At 53.5% G+C, this 23,925-nt stretch overlaps 1 protein-coding gene across 3 annotated transcripts in view; it reads left to right on the top strand.

The window, feature by feature from the left end:
- The first annotated feature begins 916 nt into the window (after positions 1–916).
- TBC1D14 (TBC1 domain family member 14) overlaps positions 917–23,925 on the top strand; it is a 99,404-nt gene continuing 76,395 nt past the window's right edge. Inside the window, exons 1-2 of one of the 3 annotated variants that reach the window (XM_061191946.1) lie at positions 917–938; positions 10,994–11,732. In XM_061191946.1, the coding sequence (XP_061047929.1) occupies positions 11,011–11,732 (722 nt within the window). In that variant the 5' untranslated portion in view covers positions 917–938; positions 10,994–11,010. Of the gene's footprint in view, positions 939–1,265; positions 1,394–10,993; positions 11,733–23,925 lie in introns of those variants that run through there. The other 2 variants (XM_061191948.1, XM_061191947.1) reach the window with 2 other exon arrangements.

Genomic DNA, 23,925 nt, shown 5'->3' with positions numbered 1-23,925 from the left:
GGTTTCCTCTGTGGTAATTCTGGCCGTGACAGCCCTCAGGGGTCCTGTTTGGCAGGAGCCAATCCTAGCTTGGAACCCAGGCCTTCCAGCTCCCAATCACTGGAGTCTTTCCTCTTGCCTTGATGTCCTCAGAATATAATCTTTCAGGCTCAGGGAACATACCAGTAAACAAGATAAGCCCGGTTTGGCTCAGGGAGCCTACATTCTAGGAGGGGGATGAGGAAGGGGTCAACAACCAGCGAACAAGAGCTTTCTTATTCAGGGCCTTGCATGATCCTGGAAGGCGGTCTGGGGCGGGGCATCTGGCTTCTGACCCCTCTCAGCTACTGACCAGCCCTGAACCTTGGGTAAGTGACTTCATCTCCCACTCTGTACGACGGTTTTGATCACAGACCCTGTCTCTGGAGTTTCTGGAATATTGACGGGAAGTAATGCACATTAACGCTAGACCAGCGGCTCCTAAACTTGTCTGCACATTACACAGCTTCCAAAACTGTACCTTACCTCCAGAGACTGATTTAGTTGGCCTGGGGCGTGGCCTCGGCTTTGAAATTTTCAAAGATCCCCAGGAGATGCTTAAGTGCAGACAAGTTTGGGGAGGCACGGCGCTATGCATTGTGTAACAGCTCGATAAAAGACAACTAACAGAAAAGCCCGTTTTACAGATTAAGAGACTAAGGCCCGGCAGGGAATACCTCAAAACGACTTTCCCGAGGCTGTACGTCCCGGGCCCGAGCTCGGAACTTGCCCACCTGGCCTCTCGCCTGCGACCAGGTGGGGGCCGGGCTCTTCCTCCCCCGCACACCTGCTCGGGGGCAGGGGCGCCCATCGATGCGCTCCGCTGCTCGGCTCCCCACGCCTGGTCGCTGCCCGCTCGTGCCCCTTCCCCCTCCCAGGCGCTTCCCACTTCCAAGATGGCCGCGGGTGGAGCCGACCAGGTAAGGAGGCCCCTGATGGGTGTCCACGGGGGATCTGCGGGCATGAAAATCCCCTCAGGCCTCCCTTCGCGGCTCCTCTTGCCCTTCGGGAGAGAAAAGGTCCGGCAACGCCGCTCCGAGGCCCGTGGCGGGCGGGCGAGCGGGCCGGAGGGGGGGCAGCTGGACGAGCGTCAAGCTCGAGGAGCGGCGGCAGCCCGGCTGGGCGCGGCAGCCCGGGCGGAAGAGCAGCCCGCGCAGGCAGGGGGCGGGGCGAGGGCGCGCGGGGCGGGGCGAGGGCGCGCGGGGCGGGGCGAGGGCGCGCGCCGCTGTTGGCTGCGGGCGGCTCGCGGGCACCTGCCGGCCCGGCCCGCCGCCTGCAGCGCCGGGTGTCCTCGCTGCGCAAGTTGCGGGTCCCGCAGGGCCTGGGCTGCGGGCCCGCGGGCCCCGGGGATGGCGTCGGAACCGCGCTAACTCCGGTACTGAGGGCCTCCGGCGAGGGCCGGGCCGCGAGGGAGGGAGGGCGCCGGGGCGCGCGGGGCCGCTGCCACCTGCTGCAGCGTCGACCGGAGCGGGGAGGCGGCCTGAGGCGGGGCGGAGCTGGCCGCGCGGGTTCGGGTCCTGCCTGCGCGCCCCCTCGACGCGCGGCCGCCGCTTCCTCCCGCGCCGGGGGAGCGCGTGGGTCACGGGGAGCATCGCGGGGCCCGGGGGCGCTCGGCTCGCCCGCTCCTCGGTGAGACGCGCGCCCCGACCCGCTCCTTTCCCGGAACTTGACGAAAAGTTTTCCCCCTCAGACGCGCGGGGCTCCCGGGCCGGGAGAGGAGCCGGCTCGGCGTCCCCCGACCCATGAGAGCCCCCACGGCGTCGGGGCCACCGAACACCGGGATCCCGCCACTTCGGAGCCCCCCAGCCGCCGGGACCCCGTCCACCTCAGGGCCCCCGACCCCTGGGACCCCCGGCACTTTGCAGTCCCCGACTCGCCGGAGCTCCTCTCCCCACACCTTGGAGCCTCCGACCGCCCGGAACCCCCTCCACCTCTGGGTCCACCTGGCAGCTCCCGACCCCCTTGCTTCTCAGATCCCTGTTCTGGGGCCGCAGACGCCCCCCCTTCTCTTGGGACCGCCTACTCCCCAGGCCGGGGACTCCCTTTTGCTTCAGGGGCCCCCGTACCTGGACTACAGCCCCCCTCAGCCTCGGGGACCCGCGCCTGGGGATGCTTCCCAGCGGGAGGCTGAGGGGCAGGAGCTGTGTGGGGACAGGGAGCTGCCCCGGGGAAGGAGCGGGGGCCGGCGGCCGCCGGGAAGGCTCCTCCTCACGAGGCCGCAGCGCCAGCCGGCGGACCCCAGACCCCGCGCCTGCGCAGCGGGCCACGGGCAGCCGCGTGTGTTTCGAAGTTGCACAGGCGCCATCTGCTCCAACTTGGACGTGGAAGTGGAAGCTTGGCTTTGGAAAGTTCTGTGGGCAGGAGGCTCCTGGGCACGGACTCACGCCCTTCGTTTACGGGGGAGGGCGGTGTCTTGGGGCCCGTGTCTGCAGGCTGTTGGCACCTCGCCGTTGTCTTGGCCGCCTTTGTAGAGGATGGGTGGCTGATGGGCACTGTTAGGGGCTGTGCATGGACCAGGCCAGACCTTACAGCAGCCCCTTCCGCTTGCCCGGTTTATCTGGCCAGTACCAACCCGTGTCTCAGGTTTGGGTAGGGCTTCTTCCCAACTGCTTGGTCCCTGTCCCACCTGGGTTGCTCCTCCCTCCCACCCCCCAACCAAGGCTGTCTTACTCCTGTCTTGGTGGTGGTGTGTTTGACCCCTTGAGACTGTGGGCTCCACCTGATTTCCAGCCCTCCTGAGAACGTGGCATGTTCTTGGGGCTCAGGGTTACTGAGTGAATGCACCCTTTGGGACACATCGAGGGCGGTCAGGTAACCGGTTCAGGGTCACCCAGCTGGAGAGAGGCAGGGATGACATTCACACTGAGGCAGGTCACGGGGCCAGGCTCCGCTCATCTCGGTGTCCTTCACGGCCCCAGCAGGTCCTGGCAGGTCCCTGCTCAGCATTTCGCGTGGCGCCCAGCTGGGCTTGCTCCATGCTCGCGAGACTGAGTCTCTGCAGTCTGCCCCCAGCCCACCCTCTCACGCTCCGCATCAGGGCCGCCTCACCTGGCCCCCGCGGATCCCTGCAGTTCCCCTCAGGCACCCTGCCTCTACTTCTCCACCCCTCCGCCCCTCCGCCCTTCCACTTTTCCATCTCCCCCTCCCACTGCCCTACTCCCCTCTGTCCAGCGGGTGAATTCCTGCCTGCCCGTCATACCTCCACTTCCCCTTGCTTGTGCTCTGCTGAAGACCTCTCAACGGAGAGGACACACAGCTTACCAGAGCAACGTGTTTAAGAATCTGTCTTCCCTGTTGGTCCGAGCTTCTGACTGTCACGTCCTCACCCTTGGCACAGAGGATGCCTGCCCAGCATGCCGTGGGTGCTCGCAGAGCTTTGAGACCTTGGAGAAGATTTGTCATCACACTAGACATTTATACCTAATATGTAAAAGAGGATTTTAGGAAAATGGGTACGTGTTGTCTGTTAATGTTTGCTGTAGGGAGGCTATAAAGTTTCTAGGGTCTGGGTTTAGAATTCTAGATTGTCAAGTTGGAAGGACCTCGGGTAGCTTGGCTGGGCTAATCACCTCATTTGACAGATGGGGAAGCTGAGGCCCAGCGCTCAGTCAGTGCCGCAGCGGAGGTGCAAGGAGAGATGCTGGTGACGGGGAAGCCGTACAGTGAGGCTGTGCAGACTGGCTGTGTCTGGGCTTGCTTATGCAAATGAGTTGCTAAAATAGGGGGCCTGAGCTGGCTGGCCGTGTCGGGTGCCCGGGGAAGAGTGATGCCAGCCAGCATCTTCCAAGGCACGATTCTAAAGGCTTTATGTGGATTTCTTCCCCCCATCTTGTCAACTGCCTAATGAAATAGAGTCTGTTATTGTCCCCCTCTTACTACGTGGAAATCGAGGCACAGAGAAGTTAAACTAGTCCAAGGTCACACAACTGCTAGGCGGAGGAGCCAGGATTTGAACCTACGCGGTCTGCCTCCAGAACCTGCATTATTTTTTCCCTTTGTGTATTTTAGTTTTAAAACTTTTCTATTGAAGTCTGACATACATACAGAGAAGTCTGAATATTGTTGTATTTAGCTTATCGGTGATCACAAAGTTTAGGGTCTGTACTCTTAAGCTCTCCAGCAAGCCATGTTTGGCCTTTGATGTCAGACCTGGTTTGAATCCTGTTTCTCTTGCTGTGTGACCTTGGGTGTGTCACTCAGCCTCTCTGAATCTCATAGTTTCTTGAGTGTACTTGGCAGGCTTGTGATGATTAGAGCATGTGATAGCTCCTAGTATGTTTGGTGTTTGGTAAATATTCAGTAAATTATTTGTCTTATTAATAATTAAGATTATAAATTGTGTTGGCTTTGTTAAGTGGACTATCTTCCCGAACCTGTGAGTTGCCTCTTGGTCACTTTACAGGTACTTATGATGATTAGTTTTGGTAAATCACTATATGAAGCTGAAACATTTTGGGGTAGAGGGGAAACCTCCCCTGTGCACTGAAAGTCCTTAATTTAAAATGTCCCACCTATGCCTTTTAAACATCACCACCTTTGGGCCGTGTAAGTTAAATATCTGTTCCTTAGGGTTGGGAAGGAGCCTCTGGGGACCCTCAGCAGTTTAATGCCAGTTTCTGCCTGGTTTGCTGATGGATGGAAACTTACTGAACTACATCGTGTTGAGTTCCAGGTGCCTCAAAGTTGCCGTGCACCCTCCAGAGGAATATATTGGGCTTCTAGGAAATTCTTTTTTAGGATTGTTTTTATCCTAAAGAATAACTCTTTTAAAAAAAACAAACTACTTTTCTAGTTGACTTTCCCATTCTGTGGTTTTTTTTTTTTTTTTTTTTGACTGTGCCGCGTAGCATGCGGGATCTTAGTTCCCTGACCAGGGATCAACCCCCACCCCCTCCCCCCCCCCCCCCCCCCCCGCAGTGGAAGCATGGAGTCTTAACCACTGGACCGCCAGGGAAGTCCCGACTTTCCCTTTCTATGTAATGCACATTAATCCATTATTTTAGGCCGCTTGTGCAGCAGTGGAAAGAGTAAGCACCTTTCCAGGTGTAGGATCCAGGTCCGCCCCAGCAGGACCACTTCATTCTGCGTTCCATCTGCGCCTCGGTCTTGTCTGTGAGATGGTGATGACGGTGTCCTCAGCTCTGGGAGTTGCTGGGGAGGTTACACAGATCATAGATGGTGGGCGTGGACACCAAACACAGTGCCCAACATGCCGCGTGCACCGGTGAGCAGAGGCAGCTGCTTGTGTTAATTGTTAATGCCGAGGCGCCTGAGATCCAGAACGTCCTATGCCTTTCTTTCCAGGCTCTTTTCTGCCTAAGCCAGGACTTGAATTAAAAAGAGAAAGAGACTCACAGTGGTTGGTGCTTGTGAGCCCTCTACACAAATGTCTGATTCTCTTGGGAGATGTCTCATAGGTCAGTGGGTTGTCCTTGGTGTTTGGTCCAGGCTTGAGGTGAAGGCCTGGGGGAGCCACTCCTGTGTGGAGTCTGGCGGTCCCAGCAGCATCCTCACCAGGAAACGTGAAGGACCCCTGAGAGGCCTTCTGGAGGGTGACGCAGGTGTTGGAGAGAGACGACTCAGGTGGGACCCTCCCTGCAAGACCTTGGGCAGGTCGCTGCCTCTGGCTCAGCCCAGCGTTGTTCGCATCTGTGGAATCCTCTTCTTTCACAGGAGGGATGAGGATTTGGGGAGGTGCTTGATGTCTGCATTAGGGCTGTAAGTAGCAAAGCTTACCGAGGGGCTCTGGGGTCACAGACTTGGGCTCAGGCCCCAGCTGCTGCCACATGAAAGTGGAGGCCTGGGTAAGCTGTGTGCTTCAGTTTCCTCCTCTGTGCAGTGGGGATAATACAGCGCAAAGGGCTGCTGGGGGCTCTGAAACAGAATGGCATGTTAGGAGCTTAGAACAGTGCCTGGTACTCATGAAACTGTAGTTTTATGGTGATGCTCTGGTGTTGTCAGGAGTTGCAGACCTAGTTCCTGCCCTCTTGAAACTTTGGATCTGTGACAGATGTGCCCTCAGGCCATGGCTGATAGAAAGGGGCCGTGTGTGCCTGACTCTTAAGCGGAAGGGTACGGAAAGCAGCGGCAGGCCTGGGTTGACGGGAGGCTTGGCAGCGAAGATGAACGCACCCTCCTTGGAGGATCATGGAGAGTGGCGTCGTCCCCGTGCTGATGGGGGTGCCAGAGAGGAGCTGAGAAGAGGGAGGCTGTGTATAGCACGCGCCCCGTGGGCAGGAAGGAGCCACGGGAGATGAGTGCAGAGGATGTCTGCCTGGATGGGCAGAATTATCTCTCCCTGAAGCCACCAGTGGGTGGACTTTTTTTCCCCTGGGACCCTAACTAAATCATTTAGTTTTGGTTTCATAAACTGTTTCTTTTATTTATGAAGACTTGGTCAAGATTTAGTCCCATTACTTTTTAAGGAGGAGAAAATTAAATTGTTGCTTCAAGATGGACTTGTTTTCCAAAGCCTTATTCAGAGTCACTGGCAGAGCTGCTCTCCACTCTCTGACTTGTATTAAACTAAAGATGGGCCCCTGGGAGTGAAGGTTGTTTTAGTCTCTTGGGCACTTTACCTCTTTGCTTCCTGCAGAACTCAGTTTTGTGGCAGGTAAATAAAATTCAGGTGGCCTTGCTGCCTGGAATAAAAAGTCTTCCTCTTAGCTGTGCGTTATGTCTTGTGTGTTTCTCTTCTCCGGGCGGTGATGGCTGCTCTTCATCAGACTTGGATCTGGTGCCGGGCTGTGCCTGGGTGACTCTGAGAGCCCAGGTCGCATGCTGTGGCGGCCACTGTGCAGGGCGTCGTGTGAGACTTTGGGAAACAACTGCAGAGGGAAATTTCGTTTTACTTTCCTGAGCCGTCAGGTGTTGACAGTGTTCCTCGCCGTCTAGTCTAGTGGCGGGTACGGCGCACAGGGCGGTCACTGCTCACTTGCTGGGTCTGCTGTCTGCACGCACTGCTGGGAGCGCGATGGATTTTCTTCCTCTTCTGTGACCTCCCCTGCTCACCTTGTTCTTGAAACACAACCCAGCTCTCAACAGATGTTTCTTGGATGGATTGCCCCTGAAACCTGCCCACAACTAGAATGTAGTTGTTAGTAATAATTAATTCAGCAAATAGAATTTTTTTTTTTTTGGCCACACTGCGCGGCATGTGGGATCTTAGTTCCCCCACCAGGAATCGAACTTACGCCCCCTGCAGTGGAAGCGCGGAGTCTTGACCACTGGACCGTCACCAGGGAAGTCCCGCAAATAGATTTTTTAATCCTTAACCATGCTAGGCATTTGACCAGGCAGTGGTATCCAGAAACTGTTAGCATGTGCCCACCTGAAGCTTAGGAGCCAGGGGAGAGAGATACGGAAACTGCTGTAGGTGGGGTGTGGCCGCAAGGAGCTCAGGAGGAAGGAGGGCCTGCAGCTTCCTGGGAGAGTTGAGGAAGCCTTCTCAGAGGAGCGGCCTTGGAAACGTGCTGTGTCTCCTTGTGGCACACGCTCCCAGATCCCTAGGGGCGCTGATGGCAGAGCTGGGGAGAGTACCTGCGGCAGTGGCGCAGGACGGCTGCGTGTTGAGAGAGGTGAGGGTGACAGCATGAGGCTGGTGTGGCTGGCAGGGGTGGATCCAGAGGGCCCTGGGCCGGCCTGGGGAATTTAGGCTTACTCTGTCTTTAGAAAACGTGTGATTTGGAGGCAGGCCATCCGCAGCTGGTCTCCTGGCTAGCTTCCAGAGTCCACCCTGCCGCCTCTCTTGGAAGCACCCCCTTTGTGCAGCCTCCCCCTGCTGGGCCCCGTCGGAAGGCAGGTGCTCTGGAGTGTGGCTTCTGGTTTTATGGCATTGGTAGCACCAGGTGAAAGGGCTTGAGGACAGGTGGCCTTGGCCCTTGCGGAGTTTGGTCTTAGAGTATGTTGCAAGGGGAAGTACTTTTTCCCTTTTAGGTTTATTTCTCTGAAGGCTGTTCTCTGAGGCTGTTCCTCAAGTTTAAGGAACTTAAGCTGGACTTGGAACCATCGGAGGCCTCAAAGGTCCCTCAGCTTCTCCCTAGAAGAGGCCCTCGGGCTTCTCTCTGTGGCCCCAAGGCAGAGGAGAGAAGACGGAGGACGAGGCCACCGCCAAGCGGCTTTGGACTCTGTCCGACCCTGTTTCTTTCTTTCCTGTGCTTCCATCTTGGCAACTCCGAGGAGAAGGGGTCCTTGGGTTCACATAACACACTTGTTCCATGTTGCTGCCTATTCTCGTGTCAAAATTTCAGTTTAAATTCAGTGTTTTTTTTTCAGGTACTTCAGTTCTTTATGTGGCTGAAGTGGAGGAAATTCACATTTATTGGGCACCTGCTGTGTGTCAGGTACAGGTATGCCGGTGCTTCACCAAACCTCATTTCATTTATCCTTAGCCAGCCTGTGAGGTGTATGGTATCGCCCCCTTTTACTCCTGGGGAGGAGGGAAGTTGAGGCTCAAAAAGGTTGAGCATCTCCCCAGCTAGTAAGTGGCAGGGCCAGAATTTCAGCTGGGGCTGTCAGAGGGTCTCAGCTCTGCTTACTGTGAGTTTTTCCTCTTGTGTTTATGGCTTTTTGCCAGTTTGACCTGTTGGTGTGTTGATGGTATTTGGATAATTCTCATTACCTTTGACATTGCCAAAGATTAGCTCTTAACTATGTGCTAAAAATGTTTCTTACTGGATTTTCCTCTTAATTAAAAAACAAGAAAAGTAGAACTTCCAAATTGGTGTACAGATTTGTCTTCCTGTGTCTTCCCGTTGTGAATCCTGTTGTTTCACAGCATTGTTTGGTTCGGGAGTTTTCCCAGCGCAGGGTTCCAGAGACAGTTTGCTGTGGCCTTGCCTGGGAGGAACTCCTGGCTGGGGACTCAGGGTAGGGGCCGCAGCCCAGGAAATTCAGGGCAGTGTGAACTGCAAAACAGTTAAGACAGGTTCCCATGTGGTGAGGTGATGCCCAGATCCTTTCTGAGGATGAACTGAGTTTTTGCTCTGTAGGTTAGGGAAGCACTTTATTTTGTGCAATACCTTTATAATCTCATTTTTGTATTAAGCTCTAATTTTGCTTGTAGTTTTGTTTTGGTGTACTTCTACCTTCCAAGAAAAATTGATAACCAGTTAGTATGACACCATGATTAAATAACCCTTCCTTACTCACTGTATCATACTTCAAGTTTTTATACATAGTTCAGTCTATTTCTGAATTTGGCAATTGAATTCATTCCTTCTTATTTCTGTTTTTGCTCCAGTGCTGCACTGTGTGACTGGTTCCTTCAGTGTCTGGGAGGGAGGGAGATTACCCCTCCCCCGTTTTCTGCTTTTAATGAATTTGCTTTGGCCGTGTTGACAGTGAGAGGCAGGCCAGGCTTCCTGAAGGGGAGCGGGAAGCTCATTGCAAAAGCTAAAATAACACCCGAAAGGGAGTGGTTATCAGTGTTATTGCCAGGCTTCAGACCTTCAACTGTTTGCTATTTTATGATAGCAGCTACTAGCAGTGCCTGCGGTGGGGGCCGCCTGCTGAATGCCTTTCTCATGGCACTTTATTTAATTCTCCCAAGGCAATCTAGTGGAGTTGGGATTAGAACCCAGGAAGGACTGAGCCCGAAGTTCCCTTCTTTACATGGTTTCTATTCCATGGATCAAATTTAAAGGCACCACTAGGTTTCTTTAGTTTTTGATGTTTTAAAAGGACAGGGGAAGGTAATGTAACACACCCTAGGGTTCTCAGTCCACAGGGGACTGTGCTGTCCAGGCTGATGCGCCTCCTACCCCGGTCTGAGGCCAGAGAACCGTAGGCAGGGCCTGTGTGTCAGCGGCAGCTCTGACTCTCCTTGCTCAGGTGTTTACTGCAGGTTCAGGGCCTTTATTTTTTCCTTTATTGATCATCCATCTTCACTGAGCCAGCCTTCAGACCTGGGTTTTTATAACCCCAAACTACGCCATTCATCCACTACTATGGCTTATTTTGGGGTCAGTCCTGTAGATCCCAGCTCTGCTGCTAAATAACAATATGATCCTGGACCCATTTCTTTTTTTTTTTTTTTGGCTCTTCTGGGTCTTCATTACTGCGCACGGGCTTTCTCTAGTTGCGGCGAGCGGGGGCTACTCTTTGTTGTGGTGCGCGGGCTTCTTTTTGCAGTGGCTTCTCTTGTTGTGGAGCACGGGCCCTAGAGCACAGGCTCAGTAGTTGTGGCTCGCGGGCTCTAGAGCACAGGCTCAGTAGTTGTGGCGCACGGGCTTATTTACTCTGCGGCACGTGGGATCTTCCTGGACCAGGGCTCGAACCCGTGTCCCTTGCATTGGCAGGTGGATTCTTAACCACTGCGCCAGCAGGGAAGTCCCATGGACCCGTTTAACCTGAGCCTCAGTTTCTTCCGTGGTAAAGGGGATAATATGCCCCGCCTTGTAGACCTGAGTAAGGTGACTAAAACATTGTGGAGACCCATGGCTAACTTGAATGTGTTTGGGGTAATCTCACTGCACATGGCATACACAGTTCATCTTATTTTCTGTCATGATGAAGGCATCTTGATTTTTATGCTGTCTCAGAACAAGTTGAACCTTGACTTATGTAGGGGTTATGAATTCACATACTTTTGACAGAGGTATCCTGTTTATCATTTAAAAAAACATGGAAAACAAAACCCCTTCTCTCTGCCCGGCACAGCCCTCACACTCCCAGTGCTGTCCTGAGGATCACAGATGTGACTGGGGGCAGTGATGGTGATGATAAAGATGGTTATTTTATATATTTTTACTCTAGATGTATCCTTTGTTTGAATTATCTTCCTGTTGTTTTATATCATGATAATATATGTTAAAACTGTAGCTTCTGGCCGTGAATTAAAACTTGTGTATGTAGGACTTTTTTCAAGAATTCCTCTTTTAAAAGGGGTGTCAGAACATTTGAATGTGCGTCAGAGGAATTGCATCTTTGGCTTTTATGTTGACTCTCCTAATTTCCATTTTGGTGTTTTTTCTAGTTTTTCCTTGGACCAAGATGACTGATGGAAACCTTTCTACCACTACAAATGGCGTAGCCTTGATGGGCATTCTGGACGGTCGACCAGGAAACCACGTTCAGAACCTGCAACACTTGAATCTCAAGGCACCCAGATCCCTCTCGTTGTCTGAGTACGGGCCCAAGCTGAAACTTGGTGCTTTAGAGGATCGGCACAGCCTTAAATCGGTGGACTCAGGCATCCCTACCCTAGAGATCGGCAACCCGGAACCTGTCCCCTGCAGCGTGGTCCATGTGAAGAGGAAACAGTCCGAGTCGGAGATCATCCCGGAGCGAGCCTGCCAGAGCGCGTGCCCACTGCCTTCCTACGCGCCACCGGCTCCCACCAGTGCCGAGCGGGAACAGAGTGTGCGGAAGTCCTCCACGTTTCCCAGGACAGGCTATGACTCGGTGAAGCTCTACAGCCCCACCTCCAAAACGCTGAACCGCAGCGACAATGTCTCAGTCTGCAGCGTGTCCAGCCTCGGCACAGAGCTGTCAGCCACGCTGTCCGTCAGCAATGAGGACATCTTGGACCTCGTGGTCACGAGCAGCTCCAGTGCCATCGTGACCCTGGAGAATGACGATGACCCACAGTTTACTGACGTCACCTTGAGCTCCATCAAGGAAACCCGTGACCTACGCCAGCAGGACTGTGTTGATGAAACTGAGGAGGGGAGGAAATTGAAAATATTGGGACCATTTAGTAACTTCTTTACAAGGTAATGCCGTCTTTATCTCTCTAGAAGAGCCAGGTTATTCAGTTCAGACCAGTTGCGTTGTTGTTCTTGTCTGCAGTGTGTCCTGTGTTGCCTGCCCACAGAGCAGACGCTGTCATACAGATAACTATGCCGTTTCCAGTAGCCCAGAGTCCTGTGGACTTGTGCGGAGGACTGGTGATTCTGCTGTTTGATTCCTCACTGCTGGCTGTCACTTCTGTGTCCCTGTCACTCGCACAGTCTCTTGTCACTTCCTGGCCTCTGACCTGCTGTGGCTGAGGCTGACCTGTAAGTGACCACTGTTACGAAATCAGCAGCCTTTGTCAGCTTTATCCTCCGAAGGGCCCTTTATGCTGATAACTTGAGTTTCTTGGGCCAAGCGGAGGGTGCTGGCGAGGGTGATATCGGAGTCAGTAATTCCAGCCTCTCCTGGCACACCCCGGGGCTGGCATTTCTGGGTGCCCCTGGACGCGTGCCCTGTGCTCCTGCCCGGCTGTGCTCCTTTGTTCGTGTTCCGGCCCTGGGCCTGCTGCTGAGCTGTGTGCTGTCACTGCACTGCAGCCACACACGTCCCCACCTGTGTCAGGACCAGGCCATGCGCCCCACTCCCCGTGGTGCCCTGTCCCCATGCGCCGAACCGGGGATGCTGGCGTCCCTGTGTCTCACCTTAAGCCCTGTGCAGCCGTTCCTACAGCCTCTTTTTTGTGCCCTCGTGTGTCCCTTCAACAAGTGTTTTGTGTTTGCGTCCTAGGCTCTGCCCTTGACAGGCAATATAGGAGTAATTCGGTACTGACCTTGGGTGGGCTTGCAGGCTGGGGGTGGTGGAAGTGGACATATCAGTCAGTCACATAGGCAAGCGTGAACTCCCAAACTGTGGAGTGCCGCAGGGAAGGGCCGAGGGCCCTGGAGACTGTGTGCAGAAGGGCCGTCTGCTCCCCAGCAGCTCTCTGGAGGGCCTGGGCCCAGGGCCTGGCAGGTAGGAACGCCGCTGTGGTCCACCTGGCTGCCCCTGTCTCTGCCTGTAGCGGAGCCTGTGTTGGACACTTGGCGGTACGGGTGTCCCTTCGACGTGGTGGACGTGCTGGCTTGAATCAGCCGGGGGCTTCTGCGGCTGTGGGCGCGCACGTCCACTTACGGCTGCCTCGGCTCACTCATCGGCTGAAGGTGGGGTCGTCTTGGGTGAGCCGAGACCAGTCCTGAGTGAGAAGCTCTCCGATGGGGGCTTTGATTTTTTGGGGCACCGCTTCTCTCCGATGCACCCGCAGACAGGTATTGTGCTACTCCCAGGAGAATTCCTGGCCCCAGAACTCGGTGACTCCACGGTTGTCTTCAGTGGGAAGAACCCAAGAACTGTGGGGGAGACCCACGATCCTCACTGAGGCCATAGCCCTAAAACAGTGCTGCTGCAGATCAGATTTGTGTGGCTGAACCGCTCCCTTTGCTCAGATCAGTGTCTTCAACTTTGCCTGTTGATGAATACCGTCTGGGTGCCTGTTAAATACGGCTCTTCAGGCTCCATCCCAGAACTCCAGGATCAGAATCTCAGGGGAAGGGCTTTGGAGACAGGTTTTTAGAATCACCTGAGGTTCTTGGCAAATTTGGGAAACCTTGCTCGAAAAAGGGGGTGGCTGGGAAACAGCATAGAGGAAAGAGCTTAGCTTTGGAATTCAGCAGATCTGCACCCACGTTCTAGCTGTGTGACTTGAACAAGTTACTTCACCTCTCTGAGCTCTCTCATCTCTAAAATAGCGTTAGTAAATAGCCTAGCACAGGATGCCTATTATGTTGTTGATGTATTGATACTGTGTTTGTACTCTTACCTGCATTGTCCCCATCGTCATTTGCTTTCTGTCTCAGCTTCATCATCTACAAAATGGGTATGATGAGGCCTACTCCTACGGTGGTCAGGGGGACGAAGTGGGCTCACATGTGTGAACCTTAGTACGGACCTGCACAGAGTGAGTGTTGAAGCATCCGTTGCTTGTTGTGATGGTCGTGACTGCGTCTTGCTTTGTCTGCTTGCCTTTGTCTTACTGTCTATGTTGGAGCCTCATTTCCTTTGAAAGGAAACACCATCAATTACTGCAGATTGTTTCTTGAAAATCTTTCTCGGCTTTGAGCCACAGAAATCAAATGTCTCCTCTTTGTTTTATTTCTTAATTCTTGTCTCCTTCCCCTTGTTTTGATGACTGTGACATTATTATTGTGAGCCATTATTAAGTACCTTTGGGAAGCAGGTGGAATATTAATGACAAGTGAATCAAGATGTGTGATATCATGGGCCAAGTGTAGTGAATTTTTTGTCCTAGAGTCTTAAGTGTTAGAGAAGAGTTTCAGTCCATAATTCCTTTGAGGGGAAAAAGGGGGGTTCTGTGCCAAAAATGTCTGGAAGCCACTAAACATTTTACAGGTGAGTTTATAGGCAGGGCCTGGCACACAGCAGGTGCTCTGAGGACGGTGGACCGTGTGAGTTCTTGTTGAGGGCAGGGCTGGGGCTGGAGCTGGTCCTTCGCGGCTCCCAGCCCAGGCTTCTGCGTCATCCTGTGTCTCCACTCCGTCCCCTCAACCCAGCGACTCCCTTGGCCCTCGTGCCCGTCTGTTGCCCTTGTCCTCACCGAGTCCGCTTCTAGGGTGTAGAAAGCAGTGTGGGCGGCATCGTGGAAGGCCAGTCTAGGAGAATGGGGCTCAGAGGAAGCAGTAGAGGTGGTCAGGGAACTTGTAGCCTGAGGGAGCAGACCTGTTGGTGAACCTGCCTGCTTGATGAGGGTGGCGTGGATGAGTCAGGAGCAGAGGAGCGCCAGGAGGGCTGGCTGAGCCCGGCCACTGCCCCGCGGAAGCCCAGGCCCAGCTCCCGTTTGTGCCTTTGCCCCTTCCTTCACATAGACTGCGGTAAGCACCTCTTTTGTAGACTCCATCCTGAGCTTAGAGATAGTCCCTGCCCTTAAGGAGCTCCCTCCAGTGGGGGAGATGGACACACACTGCAGGGGTGGGGAGCACGAGTCTTGACGGGGGAGGTGTGTGTGTGTGTGTGTGCGCGCGCACGTGCGTGTTGGGGGTACCGAGGTCAGGAGCGCTGGCTCAGGCGTTGGGCTGGCTGGGTTCAGTGTGAGCTGTCCTACTTAATAGCTGTGTGACCGTGGGCAAGTTACTTCACCTCCCTGAGCCTTAAATGGGGCATAAAACTACTGTGCGAGGTTAGAGATCAAATAGGTGAAGCATCTGGCACACTTCCTGGCCCTCCGTAAGTAGTAGCTATCAGTGATTCTAACATAAATACTATCATTTCTAAAAAATATGTTTTTTAAAGCTTTCTCTAGTTCTTATCCCCATATTGTGCTTTACTTTGATCAATCCAGGATTGAAAAAGATCAGGATTTCTCCACTTTGGCTCTGTTGACATTTGGGGAGGGGTGAGTCTTTGTGGTGGGAGCTGTCCTGTGCATTGAAGGCTGTTTAGCAGCATCCCTGGCCTCTGCCCACTAGATGCCAGTAGCATCTTTCCAACTGTGACAACCAAAAATATCCTCAGACAGTGCCGAATGTCCCTGGAGGCCTGGGGTGGGGAGATGGGCAAAATCGCCCAGCTGTTGAGAACTGCTGAGCTAGCAGGTTGTAAATGTTGGTATTTAATTGCTTCTTTGAAGGAAATTTACTAATGTTATATACACATGTATATTTTTTATTAAAGTCTAGTTGGTTTATAGTATTACATTAGTTTCAGTGATTCAATATTTTAATAGATTTACTCCATTTAAAGTTATTATAGGGACTTCCCTGGTGGTCCAGTGGCTAAGACTCCGCACTCCCAGTGCAGGGGGTCCGGGTTCGATCCCTAGTCAGGGAACTAGATCCCACATGCCGCGACCAAAGATCTGCGTGCCACAGCTGAAGGTCCCGCATGCCTCAACGAAGATTCCGTGTGCTGCGACTAAGACCCGGTGCAGCCAAATAAATAAATAAATACTAAAAAAAAAAAAAGTTCATGTAAAATATTGGCTATCTTCCACTAATGTAATATATTTTGAGCAGGATCCTCATCTTATATAGAAGAGAGGGACTGTGTTCAGGGCTCCTGTGAGCCCAGCGTAGCGTAACAGCCTTTATCTAAAAGGCTGCACAGCAAATATGAGAGGAATTCAGTAACACGCTTGCTTTCCACAGGAGCTAGGGTTGGGATTTCTGTGAAGCCCAGGGTTTAAGGCTACTCATCTGCTCCGGGCTGGAAGGTAGTAATTAGCTTTGATCACTTACATCTTCTTTTGCGCAGCCCTTTATTAAGCTCTCAGAAGAGATGACCTGAGTATCCTTTGCTGAGAAGAGATGCTTGAACTGCATCTGAAGGGTGAGAAGGAGCTCGCCAAGCGAAGATGTGGGGCAGAGGGAACAGCTTGTGGACGGCTGGGAGGTGTGGAGCCCCTGGGTGTGTTTAAAGGACTGTAATGAAGCATTTTTCCGGTCCGCTTCCTGACCTGGCTGAGAGCTCCTCGTGGGCACAGTCTGTGTCTGGTTCGCCCTGGCACTGAGTTGTAATTCAAAGATAGAGACAGAGGAGTCGGTGGTTCAGAGCCGGAGCTGCTCAGACCCAGGTTTGAACCTCAGCTCTGCCATTTTTGACCTGTGTGACCTCAAGAAACTTCCTTAACCTCTGTGGTCCCCAGGGTGTACTGGGTGACAGGGAGTTAATTGTACCTCTTGTGAAGGGTTGATGTGGAGGTTAAACGACATCCTACAGGTGAGGCTCTGCGCAGAGCACGTACCCAGTATGAGCAGGTTGGATTCCTGGCCCTGCTCTCTGCTTTTGTTGGGTTTCCCATAAGATTTCACTTGTTTAAAAAGGGTGTATGTGAAAAAACTTGAAACCACTGGCTTACGAAAAGTAAATCTTTAGATGGGCACTTTGACTCAGTGGGGAAGTGCTCAACTAAAATTTTAGGTCCTGCACTGATCTAGGCATTTGGGATTTGATCATTTGAAAGGCGACATGAGCAGTGCTAAGGAACACATCTGCCCCCTGCTTTCTTTTTAGGGAGGTGAGTTAGCTTAGCAACAGGGTGGACGCATTTCAGAGACACGTGACAGCCAGAGCCCTTGGCACAGGGAGTAACAGACAATGTCCAGTGCTTGCCGGGTGCCATTCTCAGCACTTCTGAGGGGTCACCTTGTTTAATCTTCAACTACCACACGAGGGAGTGCGGTGTGTTAGATTCGATGGGCTGGCTTGTTCATCCTTTTAGGAGCCTTTCCTGCACTGTGGAGCCAGAGAGTTAAAAATGTATGTTTCCCAGAGTTGCTTCTAGGCATGAATTAGGTCCCGTTTATGAAAGATTTGAGGCAGAAGTCAGGCGGAGACCATGTTTCTTCCCCTTTTGGCTGTTTTCTGCTGTTGAGTGATGTCACAGAGATGTGAGGCTGCCCTGCAGCATCCTCCCTGTGTCCCTTTCCTGAATGTGTAGAGGCAGCTGCGGTGGAGGAGGTGGCTGCGTTCTGCATCCCAGGGTTGAGAGGAGTTGTGCTGGCTTCCTGATCCTGTTGCATTCTCGAATTCCATTCCATTCCAGTGGCACTTCAGATGTGGCAGCTCCCCTGGTGCGTCAGTTCTGTATTGTTCAGGGAGCCGTTCCTGGGGGCCCAGTTTGGAGGCGCCTACCTCAGCCCTTACGACGATTGTGAAGTCATCTAATTCCTTGAGTTAAATCCCTTTCTGCTTAAAATTCCTAGAGTGGGTTCTGTATGCTGCACTGAAAGCTGATGGATTCAGGTAAGTACCGTAATTATTCTCATTTATAGGTGAGGAAGCTGAGGCAAGAGGTGGTCAAGTAGCTTGCAAGGGATACAAAGATGATACGGGGTTTGGGACTCTGAACTTAGGTTTCTTTTCTGGAAAACAGAAATAAGTTCATGCTTCAAAGGATTAAATGGGGAGGAAATGTACATGGATGGGAAGCACCCAGCACATGGCAGGCATATTAATGTCTAATTTATTTATTTGTTTATTTTTTTTGCCTGACTGTAGTTTTCTACTGCTTTGACCATTTTAGAATTAGCGTCAGTGAACTGAGGTATAACATTGTAACTGTGAATCTTCTGTAAAATGTGCTTGCCAATATTCTTGGTGACTTTGACCTGGCATTAGTGATACACAGAAAACACCTGCGGTATATCTGAGCTGCTGGGGTGTGTGTATGTGTACACACATGCACCGCTGTGATACCTGGAAGGAGCACTGGTTGGTCTTCTCTTGATCTGCCTGTTTGCTGGCGTGTGGTCTTGGGTAAGCCATCCATTTAACCTCTCTGGGGCTTAGTGTCCTTGTCTGCAAAATGAGCTGAGGGTGTCCTCTGAGTTGTGAAAATGAAAGGAGGGACCTGATCAAGGTGTTGAGCTCAAGTGCCAGGCAAGAAGATACGAAGATGGGCAGACACAGCTGGACGCGGCTGTGCAAATCCCTATACTATGCCGTGTGATGAGGGTTTGAAAAGAGATACGAGCACAGCAGCAAATGCCCTGGGGAGGTCCAGAAAGAAATACAGGGCTGACATGCCAGCAGGCCTTCAAAAGTGTCTTCCGTGTGCACAAGGTTGAGACAGTGTTTCTTTGTCAAAGTCACAGGAGCAGGGAAGAGCTCAGCATTTCTGGGAAAGCACCGTAGCAGGAGGTGCTCAGGATGGAGAGCAGAGGTGGGAGAGGAGATGGAAAGGTGGGCAGGAGCTCATATTGGGCGGGACCTTTAGGACCACATTTAGGCTCAAAGCACTCAAAGCACGTTAAGAGCCACACAGAGTAAGATGCAGGTCTGCCCAGGAGCTGCCTTGACAAGAGAGGGTTGAACCTGGTTAGAGGAGGGGCTCCCCTTGGGGGAGGGAGTAGCTGCTCTGTTCTGAGCACACCAGGCGCTTCACTCTCTCCCTCAGGCCTTTGTTTGTTTCACAGCCCTTCGCGTAGGGATTGTGACCTTTCACTTGTCCAACTCCAAAGTCTGTCCACCCTGCCCCTTGTCACGTGTGTGTCGTGATCAGAAAGGGGAGGGGGGACTGGGGCAGGGAGGGCAGGAGGAGAGGAGCTGAAGGCAGAGGTGCGTGGAGATTCTGCAGGCCAGACCAGCAGAGACTAACCCGGGTGGGTCGGGGGGCAGGGCTGCGGGACTTCCTCAGGGCACGGGAGCTCCTGAGGGGGAGGAGGGCGATGTGGGCAAACAGGTGGAGAATGCCTTTCCTGGGTGTTCCAAAACGTGGCATGGGGCTGGGGTCAGCTCCGAGTCCTGAGGCTTGCTGGCTCGGGGGCGGGAGGTGGGGGGGCTGCGGCAGAGCAGGGTCAGTGACAGGTGCCGCCTTGGCCTTGAGCGCGGGAGGAGCAGGAGGGTTTTAGCAGGCAAGGACCCCGGTAGGGTGGTTCCGTTGTCCCTAACGAGAGATCTGTGAGGTGTCTCCATTACTCCGAGTGCTGCCCTTTCTGTGTGCCTTGTTTTCACAGGCACACGTTTACCCTGGGGCTTCTGACCCTGTTTTGAAACCTGCACCCCAGGGTTTTCAGTGCCTCCGATGTGAATTCTTGTACCAGGTGGATTTTCAGTAGCTCAGCCCCCTTGATTACGGACTGCCTGCACTTCTTTTCCGACCCCTATTTGCCCAGCTCAGTTCTCACCAACTGTTGTTTAGGCACCTGGGAGGTCATCGGTGACCTTGACTAGAGATGTTTCTCTCTCTCCAGGTGAGCGTCAATTTGAGGTTGTCCTTTGAGTTTGGAGAGGATGCAGCAGATAGTGGCCCTCTGCTGACATGTGACGGGAGCCGCAGGAGGCCGGCCATCTGTGCTGGACACTTGGGGGAGGTTGGGTGCCCCTGCAGGCGCCGTTTGGAGAGCCCTTCTGTCGGCGATACAGCTGTGCTCAGAAAGAACAGCTGGGTTTGTTGAGGGTGTGTTGCCTCCCTGTGCTTTGCTAGGCTTTGTTTGTTTTCTTTTGGCAGCAAATCGCAGCCATAGTAATTTATTTACTGAGTGCCTGCAGTGTACCAAGCCTTGAGCTAGGTCCTTAATTATGTTTCTCATCATACGTTCTTTCCAGAAATATTTACTGAGCATCCACCATATGCCAAGGCACTGTTCTAGGTGCTTGGGATTGATTTGTGGACCAAACAAAGACCTTTGTCCTCAGAGAGCTTACATTCTAGTGGGGGGAAGCAGATAATAATCACCATTAATAAATAAGTGAAGCATAGATGTTGGCAGTGATGAGTGCTGGGAGAAAAATGAGAGAGTAGAGGTGGTAAGAGGGGCAGGGGGACTGGAGAAGGCAGGTCAGGGTTGCCCACCAAAGCAGTGCCCATCGGGTGAATGAAGAGGAGAGGTTTAAGCAAAGACTTGAAGCAGGTAAGGAAGTTCACGGAGCAGATGCCTGGGAGAGGAGCGCCTCAGGCCCGGGAAGGGCACAGGCAGGCTTGGCGCGAGCAATGAGGAGGAGGCTGAGGTCAGTGGGACCAGGTCCCGTGTGGGCCTGGAGGCTGCTGTAGGTGGTGACGGAGGAGTCTGGACTTGGGGAGTTGGGTCTGAGCAGGGATGCGAGTTTGGAGTTGTTGGCATTGTAGGGGGTTTGAGACAAGGTGAGGTCACCAAGAGGAACGAGAAGTGAGCCTGAGGCACGGAGCGCTGAGAGGCCTGCGTAGAGGAGGAGCCCCGCGGGAGGTGGGCCGGGGAGGTGGAGGAATGGAGTGCAGTAGCCCAGGGAAGCCAGGCGCAGACGGGGCATCGGGGTGGGGTATGATTGGCTGGGCCGAGGGTGCTCGAGGGTCAGGGGAGATGAGGACAGACAGGTGACTTTAGCGAAGGGACCTTGGCCGGAGCTGTTCTAGTGGAGCCGTGCAGGGCCAAGCATAACTGGAGCAAAGTTAAGGGAATGGGAGGAGGGAAGCTGGAAGCGGCGAGCACAGACAGTTTTTTTGGTGGGTTAGCTGCATCGGGGGCAAAGAAAGGGGGTGATAACTAGAGGAAGAAGTGGTGTGAGCTTGCTTCTTTTTTAAGATTGGAGGAAGAAATGGTGTGAGCTTGCTTCTTTTCTAAGATTGGAGAAATCCTTTTGTTTTTGTTTTTGTTACTGTTTTTGTTTACTGTGAAGTAGAAGAGTAGAAGTTGAACATACCAGAGAGAGGAGAGAATTCTGGAGCATTGTCCTTGAGTTGCCTCTGCCGGAGTGGGATCTAGGGCTCAAATGGAGAAATTGGCTTTGGCCGGGTGGCATCATCTAGATAGACAGGCGGCGGAGCAGTGTGTGGGCACAGATGCTGGGGCCAGATGTGGCCATAGGAGACTGGAAGTCCTCTCTTTTTCAGTGCATAGAGACTACGTTATTATTTTTAATGCTGCTTCATTGTTTTGTGTGTGTGTGTGAATATAGATTTTAATCAACATATTTGCTTTTTAAAAGGTAGACTTTATTTTTTAGAGCAGTTTTAGGTGCACTGCAACATGAAGCAGAGTTCCCATGTACCTCCTCGCCCGGCACCTGCACAGCCCCCCACTGTCAGCATCCCCGCCAGAGTGGTACCTTTGTTGCAGTCAGTGAGCCTGCGTTGATACTGGGTTGGCGAAAAAGTTCGTTCTGGTTTTTCCATAACATTTTACGGAAAAACCCGAATAAACTTTTTGGCCAACCCGACAGATGCATCATTATCACCCAAAGTCCATAGTTTACGTGAGGGTTCACTCTTGGTGTTGTACGTTCTGTGGGTTTGGACCAACGTGTCATGACATGTATCCACCATTATAGGATCAGACAGAGTAGCTGCACAGCCCTAAAAATCCCTTTGCTCCGCCTCGTCTTCCCTCCCTCTCCACTAACCCCCGGTGACTGCTGATCTTTTTACTGTCTCCATAGTTTTATCTTTTCCATCATCAGGGTCATACAGTACGCAGCCTTTTCAGATTGGCTTCTTTCACGTAGTGATATGCGTTTAAGGTTCCTCCATGGCTTTCAGCGCCTGGCTGGCTCATCTCATCTTAGTGCTGAGTGACAGTCACTGTGTGGATGGACCACGGTTTATTTATCCCTTCACCTACTGAAGGACATCTTGGTGGCTTCCAAGTTTTGGCAATTCTGAATAAAGCTGCTGTAAGCATACATGTGCAGGTTTTTGTGTGGACGTAAGTTTTCAGCTCCTTCTGGTGAATACCAAGGAGCCCAATTGCTGGTAAGAGTATGTTTAGTTTTGCAAGAAACTGCCACACTGCCTTCCAACGTGGCTGCACCATTTTGCGTTCCCAGCAGCAGCGAGCGAGAGTTACTGTTGTTCCACGTCTTCACCAGCATTTGCTGTTGTCAGTGGAATTCTCTTTCTGTTGCATCGTTTTCTTGGTGAAGTAGGAAGCAAGATCCTCAGCTGACAGTAAGGGTGGGGATGGAGGAGCAGGGAAGAGGTGTGAACGCCATCCAGGTGTGTGGGAGAATAAAGGGCAGGGCAGCGCGACTGCGGGGGCGTCAAGGGTCTGGCCCGTGACTGGAGAAGCTGTGCCTCTTCTCCCGTGTGTTCCCTGCACGGGTGCGCACGTGGGGCAGCGGTGTAGTTTCGCTGAGTGAGTCCAGTGAAGTGAGAGGCAGGCAGGGGAGCCGAGGGTATGTGTAAGAGTGTGACCTGGCCTTTAAGCTGAGCCAGGGGTAGGGGGTATCTGGAGGGTGAGGGTCAGTGAAAGGAGGAAGGCTCAGCAGAGACTCCGGTGGGCGGGGAAGTTAGAGGAGCCAGTTGGAAAGACGCAAGGCTCGAGGTTGGTGGGGTGTCTTCACCTCGTGAGCAAACAGGCTTATGGTCACACGGCTAGATGGCAGTGGGGCTTGGAGGGGGTCAGCCCGCCTCCTCCGCAGCCCCAGTCTGTCTGCTCTACTCTGGGCCGCCACGTTGTTAGAGCTCTGTCTGATGACTCTGGTCGGGGAAGGTTGAAGAAAGGCGGTGAAGTGCCTTCATCCTGCTCCTCTTGCGTGCTGGGTAGGGAGAGGAGGGCAGTGGTTCTGTCCCAGGGACATTGTCATGATTGGCGCTGCTCTGGTGGGCTGGCCATGGGTATAAGAAAACCCCCATTTGTGAACAGCACCCCATCCTTAGGGAGACGTTGGCCTGGGGTGCGGGGTCCCGTGTTTGGGGCCGGGGGAGAACCGTGGTAAATAGCACTGAATGGGCCGTGTGGCTCCCCCTTCCCCGGGGCTCACTGCAGGCCCCACTGCTAAGGAGCTGCGTGGGACAGTGGTGCCCTGCTCTGGGGCTTTGTGCCCTGGAGTGGCCGCCCAGGCCAGGATAGCAAGAGGGGAAAGAAATGCCACAAAGAAAGGTCTGCGAGGAACGTGACCGTTGTCGAGCTGGACGCGAGGTGTCCCTTCGTCTTCTTCAGTCCTTGGTGTGCAGGGGACTCCACCCTCACTCCAGCTGGCCGCCCGTGCCTTTGTGTTGATGTTCCTCTGGCCCTCTGTGTCCAGGCCCAGGCCTGCTCACTCAGGGACACCTTCTCCATGCTCCTCTGAGGCTCTGTACCCTGAAGCGTTCCTGTAGATGCTTAGCCACTGTCAGGAGGGGCCGGTCCAGCCTCCACGTGGGGACCAGCCTCACGGGCCTTCTGTGTGCCCCGAGGAGCCCGTGTTCACACAAGAGGGGGGCTCACGGAAGATACTGGGGGCCGGGGAGCTTGTGTGCGTCATCGCAGCTGCCCGGTGCTGGGGCTTTGGCTGCCCTCCTCCTGGTGGGCCCCATCTCCTGGCTGTTCCAGGTCCGTGGGTGCCCCCCTTCCCCCCACAATAGCACTTCCCAGAATGTCTGTCGGGGCCACTCAAGGGCAGCATGGGCACTGCACAAGTAAAGGCCTGGACGTGCAGTGACACAGCAGCGGCTACCCTTTCCCGGGGGGGCGTGGGCTCAGCTGGAGTGACGTGTGGGGAAGGGCAGTGGGAACCTGATTGAAGCCCTCCCAGACGTCAGGTGGTGGCCTCTTCCTCAGAGCTCTGCCGCCTACCCCCTCCGCACCTGTGGCAAGTCACTTTGCAGGTGCGGTGTTCCCACGTGTGAAACGGAGAGTTGGGCCAGGCGGTTGACCCAGCGGGAGGAGCTGTCTTGAATCAGCGTCTCATCTGCGTGCAGCCCCTGCTTTCCTCCCACAGGCTTGCCAGCCCCTCCTGGAGTAGATTCCCTTTCTGCCCCTCACTGCTGCACATGCTTTAAATGAG

Source organism: Eubalaena glacialis, chromosome 5 (genome assembly GCF_028564815.1).
Source record: "Eubalaena glacialis isolate mEubGla1 chromosome 5, mEubGla1.1.hap2.+ XY, whole genome shotgun sequence".
NCBI classification, from domain to species: Eukaryota; Metazoa; Chordata; class Mammalia; order Artiodactyla; family Balaenidae; genus Eubalaena; species Eubalaena glacialis.
The sequence above is the reverse complement of the archived record's forward strand: the minus strand, read 5'-3'. Positions and strand labels throughout refer to the sequence as shown.